General features: G+C 45.2%; 1 protein-coding gene across 6 annotated transcripts in view; it reads left to right on the forward strand.

Moving 5' to 3' along the window:
* NDST4 (N-deacetylase and N-sulfotransferase 4) overlaps window positions 1-20379 on the forward strand; it is a 106738-nt gene that overhangs the window by 34757 nt on the left and 51602 nt on the right. For all 6 annotated transcript variants that reach the window (XM_038135684.1, XM_038135683.1, XM_038135685.1 and 3 more), the window contains 2 exons: window positions 4134-4894; window positions 18049-19286. In XM_038135684.1, coding sequence (XP_037991612.1) covers window positions 18306-19286 — 981 coding nt within the window. In that variant the 5' untranslated portion in view covers window positions 4134-4894; window positions 18049-18305. The remainder of the gene's footprint in view (window positions 1-4133; window positions 4895-18048; window positions 19287-20379) is intronic.

Raw genomic sequence — 20379 nt, forward strand, 5'->3', positions numbered from 1 at the left:
CTTCCCAGGAGCTGCTTCAGGCCAAAGCAACAGCTGGGAAGGATTATGTTAGGAAATTGTGGGGCAGAGCCCAGAAGGCTTCATGGAAACACACAGACATCCATGCCTCTCACACATCATGAGCCCTTGGCTCAGCGTCACATGGGAAGTGGTGACAAAGGTCAGGCTGTGGATTAAGCACAAACTCATTTTTTGCTTTGATGGTATCTCCATAAGAGTACTTAAAACACTGTAGTTTATATTTTCATAGCTGAGTAAGCACCTAAGACATAAAACAGTAATGTAATTAGAGATGTGTGTAGCAGCTCTAATGCTAGATGTCAATGAATGTCTGTTGCTTTAACAGATATTTCCACATCAGTTTCTATCAGCACCCTCTCTGAAACGAATACACCCAAAGCCATACAGGAACAAAGCCACACTAGGATATCACAGTTATCTTACAGAGGAATAAAAGCATAAGATAAAGGTCACTACAGAACTGGTATGCACTGATTGGCCTTTATCATCTGTACAAGTGTGTCCAGACATAAAGAGGGGATAATAGAAGCTGGAAAAGAGATTGTACAGCTGGAGAAAGTCAGCAGTCAGGGAATCCAGCCATTTTTTATATTCTTTAAGTTTACTTGAGGACTGAGCACTGTTTTTGCTGTTGATGTTGCTGCAAATCAGCACTTTATGCTTAAGTGGACCACCAGCAGCATTTTCTGCCCTGACATCTGGGAAACAAGAAGACCCCAGGACAAGGCAGGCACTGCCAGTAGAAGACATGAATGCCTTAACTGAGTTCTAACGCACACAACTCAGATCCAAATGGATCCATGTTTCATCCCTACACTTCTGATTCTGTAAAACCTCTAACACATTTTGAGCCAGAGCCAAAATATTCAGATGAAAAAACCTAACAATTTATTGAGGCATTGAGACAACAATATAGACTTTTCTTAATGAAATATATGAATACTCAAAGAAACCCAAAGCACATTCCAGTATGCCTTTATGTTTCTTGCACTTTTGATGTTAATAAAGTTCTGCATATCTCAAACTGCTGCTGGAGAACTAAGACTAATCTATAACTCTTAGAAGTTGTCATAGTTCCTCTGAAATCAAGGGAGGTTAGGACAATTTACACCATCTGAGGAACTGCTCTGTGTGTCTAACAAGACACACCACTGTTTAATTGCAGGGAGGTGCAGAAGGAATCTCCACAGCTCCAGAAAAAGCTGGTTCTGCCAGGAGGAGTCATTTTTTTGTTCTCTTAAACTCATGATGAACTTCAGTGTCACAAGCCATCTTTCTTTCGGTAAAGATCATAAATGTGCTGAGCTGAAAGAAAAGGTTCTGTGTACTGCAGGCAGCTTTGAAGCGTGCGTGGCCTTGGTGCTGAGAGGGGTTTTTGAGAGGAGAAGTAGGGAGTGCCTATTCCAGTGTCCTCACAGCAGTGAAATAACAGCTGGGGGGACTGGGACCAGCCAGACCACAGAACCTCAGCACTGGAGCAACAGAGCACCAATCCAGACATGGCTGTGACAGTTTTCAGACAGTCTGCAGAGTGAACCAGGGAGATAGCATGTGCTTACACCGTGACTTCTGAGAGGATTGGCTTGCTCTGCAGCATATTTAGGAACACCACTTAGCAGTAGGCTTGGCAGTGCTGGGTTAGTAGTTGGACTCCATAACCTTAAAGGTCTATTCCAACCTAAATGGTTCTAGGATTCTGTGTTTCCAACCACAGAACTGCAGGAATTGTGTTTTCCACATCTGCTGGTGTGAAGATGAACACTTCAAAATGTGTACAGACATTGCAGTGCTGGCTGTGTAAGCTGTAAGGAGATTTGGACAGAACACAGCAACACTCACTTTCACCCAACCAACAAAGCACAACAACGAACAACCATCTAAAACAGCCCCACCAAAACCCAGCAAACCCAACCACTGTCAAACCCACAGTTCAGAACCAGAAAGTCATGTTTTTCACAAAGTTTTGGGCAAAGCAGTGGTAGGTTCCATCTCTAGATTTTGTGCTACCAAAATAAGTAGAATAAGCTGTTGTGATTGCCTACCTGTACAGGGAGGGAATAAACCACATGGGGACTAACAGCTACAGAATCATGTGCACCACCCAATGCAAAACCTGTGCTGCAGGTAAAGAGCCAAAAAAACTTATATCCTGGGGCAAGGATCTCAGCATCAGTGTGCTGCCTCATTGATAGTGTATTTCATTACTAGGATTTCTCTTACTTTCTTGTTTCTCTCCATCCACACTTCATTTCTGTTTCTTGCTGCCCTGTTTTCTTTCTTGTCTATTTTTCCCTCAAGCAGAGCTTGAGAATTATGTCATGACCAGGACATTCTAGGTACCTTAAGCGCATTTGTGACCGAGCTGGAAGAGTTCAATTCTCTCCACTACCCAAAGGAGAGGGAAGTGAAAATTCAAACTGCACTCTTGTCTCCCAAGGGTTGGTGCGCTCTTTCTGCTACACAGAGTTGGAGCAATTCTGCCAACAGATTCCCATGTTTCTCATGAGGGCAGACCCTGGCACAGTCATTCTCCTGATCCTGCACTTGAAATGAATCACCAGCAGAGCAAACAGTGAATCCACAGCCCTGCTCCTTCATGTTGAATTCACCCAGCACAGCAGGGCTTAAGCCAAGGATTTCAGTTCAAAGAGCGACTTTAGCATCTGAATTAAAGCACTCTCAACAGTTCGTGTAAGCACTTGGCCACTGGCCCACCCAGGAACATCCCCTGCGCAGAGATGGTTTCCAAGGGGCAGAGCGCTGCTCCCACCACATCTGGAGCAGCACAGCTGTCCCTCAGCCAAACCCTCCTGCTCACAGGCACCTCTGCAGTGCTCCAGGTGCAGCCAGGAGCCAAGGACAGCGCTACCAAGAGCAACAAACAACTGGACATTTTCTTTTCACACCACCGGATTAGCAAATAGAAGCTCTGTCAGTCCTCGGACAAACCGCACCAGAAGATTTCCTTGTGTTGGGAAGAGACTCTGTAACCCAGTTTGGCTGTTTTAGTTTGCAGCCTGACCCAAGCTCTGACCTTCCAGAGGATGCAAGGAGGCACCTGCTCAGCACCCAGCTGCAGTGGGATCTCCGTGCCCAGCATTCCCAACAGTCTTTGGAAAACAAGCCCCAAATCCAGAGCTGGGCCATAGGTGCAAGGCATTTTAAAAAGATATCTCAGCAAGTGCTTTGTAATTAGGAATTGCAGGAAATTACTCAGACCTAGTTGGAATCTTAGTTTTCCCTCGGTTTCTAGTTTAGCCAGAAGGAATCAATTAGTCCCCAGTACGGAAGCTCTACCATCTTTGAAACTTGGATATTCACAGAGAGCAAACAGCTCTTCATGTACAAGGTCCCAGCTGAAGGATGTAAATGGTGAACTGCATGGAACACCATTTATTCACACTGCTTTGGAAACACCAAAGGTTGAGCTGACCCTCCTGTGATTCAAATCTGAGTTTACAGCATCATTCATCATCTCAGAATGGGTTTGTTCCAGTCTCCTTGAACAAAACTCTTTTCTCCTCACATTTGCTGCACCGAATTGGCTGAATTTCAATTGCAAGGTGTATTGTACAAAGAACAGTTTTGGAGTGAAAGATGTCAAGCTGGCAAAAATTGAAAATTAGATTGGAACAAAATCTAATTCTTTTAATATAGAAAGTGTTTAGTTTTGCCTCTGTAATATAATTTGAAGCCACATAGCAATCATGTCTCTTGGCCATGCAGGCAGGTTTCATCTCCAGCTGGATGAAATGAAGGATTTTAATAAGAAATTATGCAACAAATAGGTGGAACTTGTGTCACACACAGCAAGAAAATACTTTTCACCTCCGAGCACCGAATATTTGCTGGTGCCAGGGAGATCATTTGTAACAAACTTGCTGGGTGACCCCTGCTTGGTTTTGATCACGCACTAAAACCCACCTTTTATTGTACCAGGGGATCTTATCAGTGACCTAACAAGAGTAGGAACCAAAAATCTTCCAGTGCTGGAATTTTGTTAAGCCTCTTTTTTCAGCACCTCGAGACGGTGAGGGGTGATGGGGGGGCACTGGGGGCACAAGCATCCTCCTGTCAGAAAAATGATCCTGTCAACTTCTCCTTTCTCCAAGGCTTTCCGCTGCAGGCTCCAGGTGTAAACCCGGGAGCTGGAAGAGGCACTTCCCTCCCGCATTTTGGGCGGGCAGCAGGGGAGGTGGTCCAGCCGCACGATGACAGATTATGCAAATACTCGCGGAGCACGGGATCGATCGGGGCGGCGGGAGAGGATCGCGGCTCATCTCCGAACCAGCCTCCGCCGCGGCTCCTCGCCGAGCATCGCCCCTCGGCCGGAATGACATCAGAGCAGCTCCGAGCCCTTGCAAGTCTGCGGGCTGAGTAGCGGCAGCGATCGGCCGCTGCTGCCAAGCACAGCCCTGCGAAGCCGCCTCGCTGCTCCCGGAGATCCGCGGGAGCCGGAGGCTGACTCCGGCACTCGGGAGCGCGGCGCCGGCGGCAGGACCGCGAGCAGCGGCTCCCGGGCCGATTCCAGAGCTCTCGCAGCCTTTCTGCCGGAGCCTGGCGGCTCCCCGGCGTAATCCCCGTGCCCAAGAAGGAAGCTGCACTGGGAACGCTGTGCTGAGCAGAGGTTTGCATCGTTCCAGCTGGCTGCTCGCTCTGAAAGTGCTTCTAAAAGGACAGGCCGGGTACAAACGAGATGTGACTGTGCCGGTGGAGTTTGGTGACTGGGGCCGGAGCAGGAAGAGCCTTCCTGGGATGCTGCTGAGAGCTGCTGGCAACGGAGAACTCTGCCTGGTTCACCTGGAGCCCTGTGACAAGCTTGGAATAGCAGGCGTCTCTTGGCTGCACGCTAGGAAGAGAAATTCTTCTCTAGGTAAGCTGTTCAGCTTCTCAACCTCTGCTTCTGGGCATACATTCATACAAGCACACAGACAGTGCCTATACTCACAGCAGGTACAAATACCCAGAGTGTGTCCAATGATCTGACTGGAACCTCTGCACAGTAAGTGCTTCTGAAAGCTGCCTGGAGCCTGGCATTCCAAGGATTATTTGCAAGTTTGACATAATGTTTGCCACCTTTGCATGCAAGTGCCCCTGATGCCAAGGGATGTTGTTCCCAAGGGAAACAGCTGTCTGCCTACATGTATGAAAGACCACAGAAGGGAGAGCACGGGAAGTTAGGTGAGAGGGAAAAGAGGATACAGCTGCTTCTTTAGTCTGCTCCACATCCTTTGCTTGGATTTGCTACCATCCAGCAAAGTTCAGCAGAACTACTGCACTAAAATGACATGGTAGAAGCTTTCATGGAGATACATTAAATATGCACCAAAGTAAGAGTAATTGTACTGTGAGGAAGCCAAAACCTACAGTTCTGCTCTCTTCCAGCAGTTTGATAGCAAACTACATCTGTCAGAAACTTATTTTTTTTAAACATCATGATCATTTATAGAGTGGAAGCGAGGACTGTTAGAGGTAGTAGGAGCTAAACTGAAGAAATCAGTGTGGGCTCTTCAGATGCTCCAGAGCTCAGTCCAGCAGCAGCCCAGGGGTTTTATCCCACAGCCGGCACAGGGGCTCCAAGTCACTGCTGCTGGGAATGAACGCTCACAGGAGAATGCTCAGAGGTGAAGAAGTCTCTTCCCACGAGCACTGCACTGTCCTAACCACACATACCAACAAAACCCCACACTCAGGAACTTCTCTTTTCCCCAGGGAATTTACCAGGTAATTTTTTACTAACTCCTGCTGCTCTCATTTACATTGCTTGAAGCCTCCCTCCTTCCCTCCCTGTGAATCCATGCTGCACAATCTGGCCTACCCCCTGTAGCAGGTGACTCCACCTCTCCTACCTTTGAATGCTCTCAGAAGGAAAGGATAAAAAGACAAGTAACTCATTTTCACCCCATTTCTTCAGTAGTTTGAATCATGATCCTCCTGCCATAAATGCTCAGGCTGTGGAAGGACAGCAGGATCTCCTTGTTCATCAAATTTCAGTAGTTGGCCATGTTTCCAGGTGCTCCCTGTCTTGCCCCATCCTATCTGAGCACTCTCCCCATGCCTTTTCCCCTCCCTTAAGCTGCACTGACTACCTTGCTTTTGGAAATGCTGCTCTAAAGGAGGGGCTGGGGGTGGGCTGTGAACTGCCAAGTCCATTTAACTAAGGAAATTCTTGGCTTCGAGTTCTCTCCTGAATCTGAACAATCAGACCCTATGATCTGCCCAGTTGGGTTAGATGCTCCTCATGCCATTGCTCTGTGCACAAGTTTACAGCTTGTATTGGGATTTGTGCCATTTTCCCAGAACATGGCCTTTTTTTTTTGATTCATAATAGATGCCTAATGTCTGAAAGCCTCAGAACTGAAAGCAGACTATCTTAATGTCTTGTTGACACCACTCTCTTCTGCAAGGCTGGGGAAATGCTCCTCTAACTTGCCTTTTATCAGAGTAAATCAAATTCAAAGGGTTACATGTCCACAGAGATGCTTCAGTGACTGACCACTTGCACACACACACCCCCACATATAAACCCTTTTCAGCCTGAACACCCTCTTAACTCACACTAGCAAGTTCTGCAAGCCCTATCAAAACTTCATGGGTGTTTAGAGGCTGTGATATCTGCTGTATCACTCCCTGTAGTGGCCACGATCAGACTTAGCACCGTGCAGGAATCATGAGCTGCTCTAGAGTTCAACTACCATATTCACTATGAGCAGGAAAAAAATATGCCAATAGTAAAGATGAGTTTTTTTAAGGTTGCAGTACAGGAATTATCCCAGCAGTATAATGAGATACTTTAAGGAAAATGCAGCCATATATATTGCAAACCCACAGCTATACTGAGCACAGAAAATGCTGATGAGTTACTATTAGTTCTATGAGTTTTCAGTTAGATAAACAAAAAATTGCATTTAACTTTATGTCCCCAGAAAAAGATTCATCAGTTCTCCACAGGCTGTAAAGGAAGCCATATAATGAACTTCTACCAAAAAAAAAAAATTATAATTTCTGTTCCAAATCACTCTGATTTGCCTACAAACAATTCTGCTTTGATTGTCTCCATTACCATAGGGCCGGCTGAGCTTCAGCTGCACCAATCCTCTGCTGTTTGCTTCCATCAAGTGTTTGCCTTGCAAAGCTTCCATAATCCCAGAATCTAACAATGGTTTGGGTTGGGAGGGACCTTAATGAGTACCTAATCCCAACCCTCATTCTGCAGCTCCACAGGTGCATCCAAGGATGCTTTCCATACCCGCACAATTGGCTTTTCTGAACAAAGCAACCCCTGGGCTGAGAGCAGCAAGGCATTGCTACCTGGGGCCTGCACGGCTGAAGGGAAGGTTACCTTGGACTTGTGCAGAAAGCTGCACTTGGCCCAGCCTGGGGAGTCGTTTCAGGAACAGGCATTGAGCTTTGGGGAGCCAAGGACTCTCCACACTATCCAAGGGGAAGGGAGCCTGAGTTGAAACCATTTCCACTTGTCAAGGAGCACAGTGCAAGGTGGCAGCTCATCAGATCCCTTGTTCAGGCCTGGGATGCAGTTGAGGACCCTGAGAGCAGGTGGAAGGGCTGGACTCCTTGGGAGAAGGAGCATCTCTGCTGGAAATCAGGGGGAATTATCAAAGAACATCTCCCATGTTGAGATAGGCTCAGCTCACAGCCACAAGTCTCTCTCTCCTATTAAGGTGTTAAAGCAATGCCCCTCACCAAGGTAAGCCCCCCAGAAGAGTGCCAGATAGAAATTCAGAATCAATTCTCCATCTATGTCAACATTCAAATTAGAAAAATTGAGCTATTAAAAGCATCAGGTGCTGGAAGAAAATGAAAACCATGCACATCAATCCCAAACACTTATTACAACTACTGTCAGAATAATTACATGGAATAGGAATGCCTACTGAAACTAACAGTTGCTATAAAAAAATAATAATATTTTACCTAAACAGCAATGCCACCAGAATTACATGGCAACAGCACACCAGTGTAGAAATCATGTCAGTATTTGATGAGGAAAACACACTAGCACCAGAAGTCATGGATGGCCATTTGAATTCAATTCTGAAAGGAACACAGAAGTATTTAAACCTATTTCCTTCCCTTTGGTTTCAGAAGGGATCGCAGCTGCTCTCCCCACGTGGAGGCAAAGGGAGCAGATTCACCCTCCCTCCTCTGCTGCAAGGATGGGTTTTACAGAGCCAGAGCAAACACAGAAGGAGAAGCCAGGGCAGGGCGGGCTTCCTTCATGAGGAAGGAAGCACAAAAGAAGGGATTCCCTCTTACTCCTTGGATGCTGGTGGCATAAGAACTGTCCTTGGCTTACTAAACCTGGCCAAGGGAGTCAGACTGATGCCCCACAGCTACAGACTCTTAGTAATGGCTGGGTTTTCATCTCCCACATGTAAATATCAGTACCAGGAACATACAGCAGAGAGAATCATGTGGACAGGCTCTCCCCTGAGCAGAGCTCTGCACGAAACCTCCCCTCCTGAAGGACTATCCACAGCTACTTATTCCAGCCCACACTCTGCCAGGCTCTACTGAAAGGATTGCATTTAGCTTTTAGTGTATAAATAAGTGTTCTGATAAATAATTAATAGTAGCTGCTGGCTGTAAAAGAGGCGGCTGTTTGGAAAGTTAAAGCAGTCTGTCATGAAATATGCACCCACCTCCTCTGTGCTCTACTTCCAGGGGCAGCTTCAGCCCACATCTTGTCCTTTTCCATGGGACCATATTGCGCAAGGAAGAGGCCAGAGCTCGAGTTCCAGAGCCTCAGGGTATTCCTGAATTTAATCTCTCACTGGGGTATAGATCACCCCCTAAAGCACCAGAAGGGAGGGCAGGTGGTCAGTGATTCACAGAGCAATGTTTGGAAATGAGAGCAAAGTGCTGCCTTGTAGGCTTCTGGGTAAGATACAGAAATTAGACCTATTGATCACATTTGACTTTAAAGCCGTCAGAGCTTCTCGGGGTATTTTAAATTAAACCAAAAAAAGCAGGGCCCTCTGCCTTGATTTTTTGCCAGACTACCTGCACTGTACCCCCTTAAATAGCTGGTATAGGGCATCATTATTCATTACTACTCTGTAGGCCATATTTGGGGTGCAATTTTAAATAGCTCCACTATTCACCCCCCTTAGAGTCCTGCTGTTTAGAGTGGAACTGTGCATCAGAATCCTGGTGAATAGTCACCTGCAGAAGGGCACTGTACCCTTATTGGTACCTCAAAAATGACAGTTCAAGACAAAGAGAATTCTGTGATATCCAACGTGCACACAGCAAGCAGAGTGAGCCATGCATGCCCCCAAACACCTGACAGGCTGCCATCAGACTAACTCCCCATCAGCCTTGGTGCAAGCTCCATGTGCCTGCATCAACCACAGGCAATCATTCTGCACATTCAGGTTTTTAACTGAAGGACCTCCTAAAAAGCTTTCTCCCCCATAGAAAAAAAAAAAATATTTGTGTTCAGGCAGAAAATAAAGTCTCTATGTATATGTTGGCTAAAACTGAGCTTTATGGATTACGAGATATTGCGTCAAATGATGAAACATCATTTTGTCAGCCCCTTCCATAACCCAGAAAGCCAGGCTGGATTTCCTTGTCCACAATATGCACTGGAAATTGTTACTGAAAACCAAGGGGAGTTATGCACTCAGCCCCCAGGACAGGACAGGGATGTAAAGACAATTCCAGGCTGATTCAGGGGCAGTAAGTTCAGAAAGACTGACAACCATTTGGATTTTTTTTATTCCACACTCTCCCCCCTTCTACAATCAGTTAATGCCTCAGTAGTTCAATCAACAGAGATTTTTCACGAAAGCAAGAGGTTAATCAAAGCCTCTCTATTCCATCACAGAGCTCTAATGGTATTAGTTCTAGTTCCAGTCTCTGAGCTGAGCGTGACTCAACAAAAAAGCCCTTGAATTCCCAAGCAGGACCCTTATCCTACTAGTGGCATTTCCAAACTGAACTTTATCTAGACAGACAAATAATAGATCTTTCAAAAGCAAACATTTGTTTGTATTTTGAACCAAGAGCAAAACAGTATCTATAGGTCACAGATGACACACCAGCAATCTCTGCAGAGATCTTTCATTTGGCTGACAAAGTGGCTTCTCTCGGAGAAACCCCATAAATCAGTGGCAGGAATAAACACAAAGGAATTTAACCAGGGTACAACAAAAAAGAAGAAATAGGAAGCAAGCACAGCAAACACATTTGCCTGCACATGAAAGTATGAATTTTGCACTGGCTTTCCCCAAAAGCACACTTGGCAATATCCCTGCTATACACATCTGAACCAAACATAAATTATTTTAGAGCATTTTACAGCTAATGCCCATGTAAAGGTAGAAAAGACTAGTATTCCCTCAACAAAGACAGGGAAAATGAGATACTGAAAAAAATCATTGGCCTCCAGAGGGCAAAGCATGATAGTGGCAAAGACAGAAATCAAAGGTTGTACTCCCTGCCTTATCTTTTCACCATAAAGCATTTTTTCCCTTGATAGGCAAACAGTACCCCTCGAGTCATTTCAAGGTAACAATTTCAATTTGTGTTAATCATCTTGCATAAAACTTTCTCAGTCTCATGTGCAACACTTTAGTACATTAAAGGGAAAGTCTCTTGGATATTGTAGTATTTTTGTTCCATGACCAGATTTCTCTGTCTTGATTAGTTTACTGACAACAGTCATGTGTGCAGCCCTAAGTGGTCCCCACAAAAAGCTCATCTTGCCTGTAAAGAACTGGTACTAAGACTCAAAATTTTCTTGGAGGACTGCCTAGAACCAACACTAGGAAGACACAGCAGAGATATTGAAAACTTAACTTCCTGCTCCCCAAATGCCATGCAATAAAAGCAGGGCTAAATGCAAGTATTTATGAGCAAGGGGGAAGAGACTGAATTTTCCCATTTATAAGGAGTTTGGAAGTCCAAGAAGCACACACACACACAAAAAAAAAAAAAAAAAAAAAAAAGGAGGCACACGTGGAGGGTCACCCTGGCTTCATTTACTCTCCTTGCTTCATTTTGCTTGGAAGCCACTACTAGGCAAGCCCTGCCAGGTTGTCACCAGGGCTGGTAGCTTGGATGATGCTCTAGCCCTCACATCTGCTCTGATCAGAGATTGGTGGGACCAAACTCTGTCTTCTCCCTCTTTTTCTACCGAATCCTCTCAACACTAACCAAACCCTTCAGCCAGTGAGGACAAAGATAGGGACAGGGGACTCCAGCAGAAATTATTCAAGGAATAAATAAAGGGAAGCTGTTATCATGAGAATTGATGTACACAGAGCTTGAAAACTGTGTCTGACTGGCTGGAACTGGGCTTGAGCAAACTCAGAATAAAGCCCTGTTTAAATTTCATGTGGCAAACGTGCTGTATGAAAGATTTAAGTACAAAGTCTTTGTTATCTGAGTTTAAATAAACTTCCTCTGCAGTAGCAATAGATCACTACTATGTGACAGCAGTAGTCCCTCTGAAATAAGTTAGTGGCCTCCTTTTAATTCCTAGCACAGATGTGACCACATCTGACTTGCCCACAAATAGTCCCTGTGACAGGATACAGACACCACCAAACATGTTATTCAGTGAAATATATTGGCATTGGCATAAGAGTGGACACATTTTAATTATCTCACATAGTGGCAAACATTTTTAGCTCCCAGAAAAGCAATAGAACAACAGAAAGTGTGGGAAACAATTAACTAAAAAAAAAAAAAAAAAAAAAAAGGCATAAAGACCAAATAATTTAGCTTCTAACAGGCTGTTGCAGAGCCTGGGATTATATCTCCTTTTTTTGTGTGTAAGAAGCCTCCAAAAAGTCAAGTTTTAGCAATCACACACAAACCTGTAATCCTTGGTAAATTTTCAAAATCAATACAGAACATCTGCAGTTACTTGGTTGCTAACAGAACTATAAGAAAGGTTTTTAGCTATTTATTTTAATGGCTTAGGTTGCCTACCCGATCAAGCAACACATACAGAGTTTGGCTACTGCATTGATTGACTTTTAGGAGTCCTTGTTAGGCAGCCATTCTACTGCACAAATGTTGTGTCTCAGCTGAGTTCACAGCACAAATCATTGTCTTGGAACTGGATAGCTAATTGACAGCCTTAGGAATGGGGAAAACAGTACCAGAATAGATAGACTGTAATAAAACATCTGATACAGCATCTCACAAAAGTTTTATTTGAACAGTTAAATGAATTCAAATTGGCTTCCATTGGAGCATTAAACTATGAATTGAAAAGTGATGAAGAGCCATTAACCAAGCGAGAGCAGGAGATTTGTCGCATCAAGTCAGGGCAATGTTTTGTGGGCTGCCTCAGAGCACCGTGCAAAGCCTGCTTTAATTCACCTCCATTCCCCTGGGCCAGGGCACTGACAGCATGGTGATTCCACCTGCACTCTCCAGTAACCCCACCAGGAAAGCCAAGCAAGGAGCCAGTCCTGCAGGGCACACACATCTGTGATTGCAGCCCCAATCCCTGCCCTGACATTTTGGTTCTGTCATCGTGGCTTTGGCAGTAAGCTGCTGACCTTCAGATCATCTCTCAACGGCACCTTCTCAGCCTTTTGCTGCCCCACACACATCAAGAAACATCTGCTGAGGGGCATTATGCAAGGGGCTGTTATTTCCAGCTCAGCCATGGGGTATCTGAGTGACCTTGGCAAAGTCAGGCTTGTACCCTTTAATGCTGTGTAGCTTTTCAAATTTTTGCTGAGTTATTGGTGAGAAGTGGTAGATCTTAACACCATCACTCATGCAACAGGGACACATTTATTAGAAACTGCATTGAGAAGGTACATTTAAAATAATCATTAAATTAAGTCTGCTTGAGAGGTAAGATGTTTTGCCTGTGACATCAAAATATCATGTATATTGTGATAATTTTGGTACCACCACGCAACATCTGGAGCTGTTCAGTGGGTGACTGTGGTCACTAACACTTTCCTGTTGTCATGCCAAAAAATACAAAATACATACATAGGTTCTCTCTTCATGCATGGCTCTCCTCAGATTATACCTAAATTACTGATTTCTGGGAGCTTCCACTCCTGACACTCCAGAGAAAGCATGATATGGAAATCTCTGAGGAAACATTGCAACTACTCCTTGTGTTTGGAGGTACTGATGTGTTAGAGACCCATAAATTGTGCCATTTGGAAGAAGCCTCACTGAAACCTCCCAGATGGGAAATTTATGGGGTTTTCTGGGTGGTCCAAATGACCGTGGGAGCGTTGGAAGTTAATGGGACAGAAGAAGGAAGCAGTGAGGCTGAACATCAGGCAACACTCACCACAAGGGTGGTCTGGCTAAGTCTTAAAACACATTTCTGCTAGGAGCTAAACCACATGAAACATCACATTTGGGCTGGGAAACCAAAGGATGTGCATGTGCACAGGTGAGCACACATGTGAGAAGATACCTATGGGCAAAACTCATCTCCAAACCACCCTCCAGCCACTGCTCCATCAGGGAGCCTTTTCACCACCTTCTGAAATCATCTGGAAAGGTTTGAAGCCAAAGAGAAACAGAGGTCAGAAGGGTCAAAGAGCTCCCTTCCAAGTATTGTTTCATGCTAAAAATCACACCAACTTTCATCAAGTGCACAAGTTGAAGTATTTCCAACTCCTAGCTTTACATTCATTGATTATTGACTTCACCCTCTGGCATCATTTAGCTTTCTGAAATCACACAAGATTACATGTGCAATATAGACTTGATCAAACGTCTGAAAATACCAAAAAATTGGGGGTTTAATTTACACATGATTATGCTTTGAAAAGAAACAAAAGAGGTGAAAGTACTGAGCAGTCTCTCCATTCAGAAACGATAAAATACAAGTCAGAAGGTCTGCAACAGCCCTTACCAGCTGAGAAGCTGGCATTATCCTAGGTAAAAAGAGTTCTCTAATACCTTGGGATGAGCTATGAGAAGCTGGTACCAACACCCCTCTCAAGCAAAGCCACATTTACGAACACAAAACACATTGCAGCTTGGTTAAGTTCAGGGAAAAAAGAACAAAAAACTTTCAAAGAGCATGTAAGTTTTGTGAGCTCAGCCAAAAAATCGCCTGGAAACTTTTCTGAGAGAAAGCAAAGAAAAACGCTCTTTTTCTCCTTCCACAGTGAACAGAAACCCTGAATTTTTGCAAATGGTCACCAGGAGTCATTCATCACCCAAATCAGGTTGCTTGTTTCTGTGATGAATGAGGAGTCCCACACAAGGAGCAGCAAGGCAGCTATCATGATTCATTGGGCTGCTAGTAAATGACAGGAGTCATACAAGCTTGGAAAGGAAAGAAAAGAGGCAAGGCTTTACATTAGGTTTCTAGCCTAAAGGGAAGTTTTATATATAGACAATAAAGACATTCTGACTTCTGACTTATGGCAGAATAAGGAAGGGAAAGCTCTGGCCTGCCTCCAGGTGAATTGGTCCCAGCAGTGCACTGTAGTGCAGACAGGAGATTGGGAATGGCCACAGTGCTGTGGAACAACGAGGGTCCTGCTCCTCTGCTGGGCACTGCCAGCACTGACAGGCTCTGAACCTGCTGCAGATGTCAAGTCCATTAGCTCCATCCTCAGGGTGAGCCAGCACAGCTGACGGCTTCATACCAAGAATTCTACTTCCCACAAGCTCAAGGAGCACAGAGATCCTCTGCCTACCCATGATCAGAGTTAAGAGGAGCTTCCCCAGCCCACACACCAAGTCTGCTGGCTCAGGCACCAAGCCCCGGGGGAAGCTGTGCCCGTGGGAGCAGGCCCACAGGAATCAGCTTTAATTCTTGCTGCAGTTAACACATGGCATTAATGAGGGGCTGCTTTCTCTCTGCTGTCGTGCCATCGGTTTTAAATAGTCAAGTCCTAATCTCCCAATCAATCATCTTCAGAATCAGCACGCTTTAGTCATCCATCAAACGTGTTTCTGCAGGCAAGCAGGAAGTGTTATTTAGCAAGGAGGCAGCAATTTTTAAACCTCCATTTTTCTTCAGCTGCCTGAATTAAAGAAAAATTAGAGTCCCAGCAGATGTGTCTGACATCACAACAGAGACTGCATCATTCTGCTCTTGCTGAGCAAAGGCCCCACATGGAGGAAATCAGCTGAATGGACAAGATCTGCTGAAGGACCAACTCTGGCTGAGCGCACCCTTGACTCCTCAACCAAATGTGCCCAGCTTTGGGCTTTACCTCCCTCAAGAGTCAGTGGATGCTCATCAGTGACCACAGGAGCACAGGACCTCAAATACCAGTTACCAAAATGAAACTCCATAAGAAACACTAATTATGAAATATGGCCTATTTTCATGTTGCTCAAATTCATCTAGCACAGGAACTCTCCGAAGATAGTTGAATTCTGGAGTGAATGTAAAGCTGTTGAACTTTAAGGAGGAACGTTTCATAGGCACAAATGGCACTTAACTTCCAATTATGCCTTGGAGAAAGTTCCACTAATGGCTAATTTAGCTGATTTATTTTCATAACCTTTAATTACTTCACACCAGTTTGTTTTTTTTTTAGTGAGCGGTATAATCAGTTCAACAGAGCAGTTGAAAAACAACGTGCAGAGTGAAAAAGGTCTGCTCCAATGCCAGGTTTCCTTATGCAGGTTTAAATTCTTTATCAATTTTATGTAATTATACATAAATTATATATACATAAATCTCAATAAGTGGGAATACTTGCATTTAATTATGACATCCACATACAATAGATAGTAGCTCACATGAAATCTGATTATTAGTATTTTATCTCAATGAGATTTTACCAGTGTTATTGGGAGGAAATAGGGACGAAGACCATAGTTTTGTTTTGACTAGTATAAAGTCAGGGGCGTCTCCTGTTTTAGTAACACAAGCTATAATACTCGTGAAGTTGATTGTTTTGGCAGCTGGCAATACCAGTACCCAGGAGATCCAGCAGGGTCAAACACTGAGGGAAAACCGTGCCATTTTAGGTCTTCTCCCAAGCTATTCCCTTGTGCCACAGGTGGAGGCTGAAACATTGGCAAAGCATCCAGGGTGATCCAGCGGCACGTTTCTTCGAGCAGAACTCCTGGCTTTTGTTTCATTTTAAGCATCGGAGTCTTAATGAAGGTGTTTGAGATGCCCTGGGGATTTCCGAAGCCTCCTGGCGGGAGCGTGGCCGCAGGCAGGGCAGTGTGCGGGGGAGCGAGGGGAGAGCAGGTGCTGCCTCGCAAAAGCAAAAAGCGATTGCCCTCTAGTGTCCAAAGGAAGCCGAGGATGCACAGCCCGAGGAGGGGGAGTTCAAGATTCTTTCCCAGTTACCTGCCTGTCTAGTGCTGACCGAAAAGGCTTTTTGCAGTCGGCTCTTTGCGGGGGGGGAACAACCATCACCCAGTCCTGGAGGCTGCCCCTCCCACGGAGGGCAGGAGTCCTGATCTGATAAACCCCTGAGTGAGTCCTCACTGTCACCCAAACTCCGACACCATCTTGCAGAGGATGCTTCACTTGATCCAGTGTTATCTTTTGAAGAAATCTTAATAGCAGGTTTAATAAGAAGTGAAATCCCAGCAAGCCTACAATTGCAGAACAAGGGAAGCACCAAAGCCGGGCAAATACTCTTAAGATTATCAGGATGACTTCAATTTCCTAATGGTAGCTGTGATTTCTCTTATATTTCTTCTGTTGCACATAAGAAATGAGTAAATACAGAAGAGGTTTCTTATTTCTGTCCCTACCTCACTCCCCCCTCTTAGCCAGTTGTGTGACACAGCAGGGTCACTGCTGGAACAGCACAAAATCCAGGGGTATCAATATCTCCTTCCAAGCTTCCAGCTGAGGAAGGTAAATCAGATAAGAGCTTGAACCTGCCAGAGTCACAAATGGTCTCAGAAAACAATTCCTTCTTTCTAAATGCTTCTTGCAAGCATTCTCCACTTTTAGATGCAAACCTTAAGATGAATGGTTTTCAGAACACAAGTCAAAAGTGTAATCTGAGTTAATGGAAGAGGACACGTCAACTGGGAAGGATCTGCCTGGAAAAAGCATTTCTTCCTTGCAGTTCCAAAATCATTCATTGTTTACTGTCTCACATTGTTCCAATAGACAAACAACATCCATAATTCACAAAGATGTTAATTCCTACTTAAATCCATAGAGGAGCACGGGCTATTTATTTAGTTAGCTTTAACTGTCTCTGAATCATAGGCTTTACTGTTACCAACGGCAATTCCTCATGAACTTAGGCAGAACTGCCAGGAATTGCCCAAGGGCTTCAGAGCAATGAGGTTTAAGCACTTCGTACTTCATCCATACAGGGGCACACCCGAGGCTTAGGGCTTCAGCCAGAGGTGTCATGGACCAGCACACACACCACCTACTTGCCCACCTAGCACTGAAACAGCTTCCTTGAGGTACTTCTTCTACACAGCACCTCCCATTGATCCCTGATGGAGGCAGAGCCAAGCACAGCTGCACCCTGCAGTTGTAGCAGCCTGCTCATTCACTTGGAAAATCCCCACAGAATCTTTATAGTTCCTAAACTGGACTACAAACTCTGATTGCTCCAAGTGCAGAATGGAAACTGGAGACAAAGCCCAACAAATCTCTCCTCCAACTCCTGTCAAGTCTTTCATTTTGGTCACATTAGTTTTCCAACCCAACACAGAATGTATCCCTTATGCAGTTTGAATTTGACATAGAACATGGTCCCAGATTTGTCAAAGATTCATTTTGTCCAAATTTTGCCCCTAAAATCTTCCATTGTTCCCATCTGCAATAGCAACGACGCATTTGACCTAAGAACAGCTGATAAGTAGATGCACATCCTCGGCAAGTTCTGCTCAGAGTTCATTTCTGTATCCTAAGAACACGGGGGAGCTGTTTAATGCAGCTCATCTTAATGCACCAAGAAAGCAAGTGACACTGAGTGCTCCTTGAACTACTCAGAAACTTCCCTCTTTACTCACATTACCAGTATCAATCACCGGCCTTATTAATGTGTGGTTTTAATTGCTTTATGGATTTTGTTTTACTTACTCTTCTTTTACTTCTTGTTGCAGATAATGTTAAGAGTCCTCTTCATTGATTATTGGCAGCTGTTGCATTCTGAGAAAACCTCTTGGAAGTTGTCTTTCCGGATCCTTTGACTTCCCGCTCCGACAGCCTTACAGCCTCCCCGAACGCTTCATAAATGCACTGCAATGGTCACATGAACACCTTGGAAGAGGAACCTCCGCAGCTCCTCGTTCCCATGGCACTTTAGGAGGAGCACCTGGAAGAGCGGCAAGTCCAGCAGGAGCTGGAAGCCCTGCCAAAGATGAATCTCATCGGGAAGCTCCGCAGAAGCTTCCGAACGCTGGTCATTCTCCTGGCCACCTTCTGCTTGGCAAGTATTGTCATCTCTGCCTATTTCCTCTACACTGGCTACAAGCAGGAAATGGCCCTCGTGGAAACCACTGGGCAAGCGGAGTGCGAGGACCTCAAACTTCTGCCCTACAGGTCTGCAGAGCTGAGAACACCTAAGCCGATCGATCCCTCTAGGACTGACCCCACTGTGCTCCTGTTCGTGGAAAGCCAGTACTCCCAGCTGGGCCAAGACATCATAGCCATCCTCGAGTCCAGCAAGTTTCAGTACCACATGGTCATTGCACCAGCCAAGGGGGACATTCCCCCTCTCACAGACAACGGGAGAGGGAAGTACACAATCGTTATATACGAGAATATTTTAAAGTACGTGTCCATGGACTCGTGGAATAGAGAACTTCTGGAAAAATACTGTGTGGAATACAGTGTTAGCATAATTGGTTTTCATAAAGCCAACGAGAACAGCTCCCCGAGCAGCAGACTGAAAGGGCTGCCGTTACAGCTGTACAACAACGTGGCCCTCCGGGACTGTGTGGTGAACCCTCGCTCGCCCCTGCTGCGCATCACCAAAGCACCCAGGGTGGAGCAGGGCCCCCTGCCCGGCGAGGACTGGACAGTGTTCCAGTTCAACCATTCCACCTACCAGCCCGTGCTGCTGAGCGAGCTGCAGCCCGCCAGGCCCACCCCCGCCACGCTGCCCCGGGCCGCTCTCTATGCAACCGTCATCCAGGACCTGGGCCTGCACGACGGCATCCAGAGAGTCCTCTTTGGGAACAACCTGACCTTCTGGCTCCACAAGCTCATCTTCATCGACGCCATCTCCTTCCTGTCAGGAAAGAGGCTGACGCTCTCCTTGGAGAGGTACATTCTGGTGGACATCGACGACATCTTTGTCGGGAAGGAGGGGACGAGGATGAATGTCAACGATGTGAAGGTAAGGCAAGAACTGGGGAATACCAACCCAGACATGTGGGTGTGTGTGCTAATGGGTGTTTAGAAAGGAGACAAAGCTTGAAAAAGCTGAGCAGCTCTTTTTCCTGGTAAGGGCTGAAAGTCCACAAGTGCTGCCGGCAGATAGATAAATCACAGCCTGAGATTCAAAGCCATTTTCCCCACATACACGCAGAGATGCTCCTATGGGTGTGTATATGTACAGTCATACACATGTATGTTGCACACACATATATGTATAATATCTTCTAGAGGCCTGTTCTGTATTATTTCTCTCACTATTGCTGTAAAGTAGTCAGAACAGTACAAGGCGGTTGCCGTTATAAACCTCACCATCACTGAATTTTAAAAAACAAAAAGAGCGAAAGGAAAAAAAGAGCCTGAAGAAGTCACAGCCCCAGCATGACTTCTAAGACTTAGCAGGATAATTTTCATTACCAGGCTAGCAGGTAAGCATTTAAAGTTACCAGTTACAGGGTGGAAGCACAGCATGCACTCGAGCAAGTGACATAACCATCTGACAGAGTGAAAGGCCCACAGACTACTCACTGGGGGCTCTTCTACACTTAGTTTCCTGATTTGTTGTATCCAGGGACACCATTAAATTTGTTCAGAGTAATTTTCAAAGATGTGTGCAACTTGGAAAGAATAGACAGAGCTCAACAGGATGACAGTTATTTCTTGTCATTTTCCACATGTGGGAATCATAGTCAGAGATTAATTGAATCCCTAAGCATGCAATACCACATTCTCCAGCCTTTATTCTGGAGGGTTTTTCCTGTAAATACCCAAAGCTTTCAGGAACAATTAGTAGGCCTTTTGTTTTTAAAAGCTGATTTGTATTTAATTTCTAAACCCTTATTTCCATTTCTACAATTTCCATATTCATCTGCCTCCTCTCCAGACCATTGGGGCATCCAAATGCCCAGCAAGAGCAGCAGTCTCACATACAATTGAAACAATTTTGCACATCAGAACACTTGGGCTAATTCCATTAGCCAAACCAGGCATATGAATGCTCATCAGGGCTGATTCTGAGCACCAAGCACTTGAAGTGCCTGGTGCCTTTCAGATCT

The sequence above is a fragment of the Motacilla alba genome, chromosome 4 (assembly GCF_015832195.1).
Source record: "Motacilla alba alba isolate MOTALB_02 chromosome 4, Motacilla_alba_V1.0_pri, whole genome shotgun sequence".
Lineage (NCBI taxonomy): Eukaryota > Metazoa > Chordata > Aves > Passeriformes > Motacillidae > Motacilla > Motacilla alba.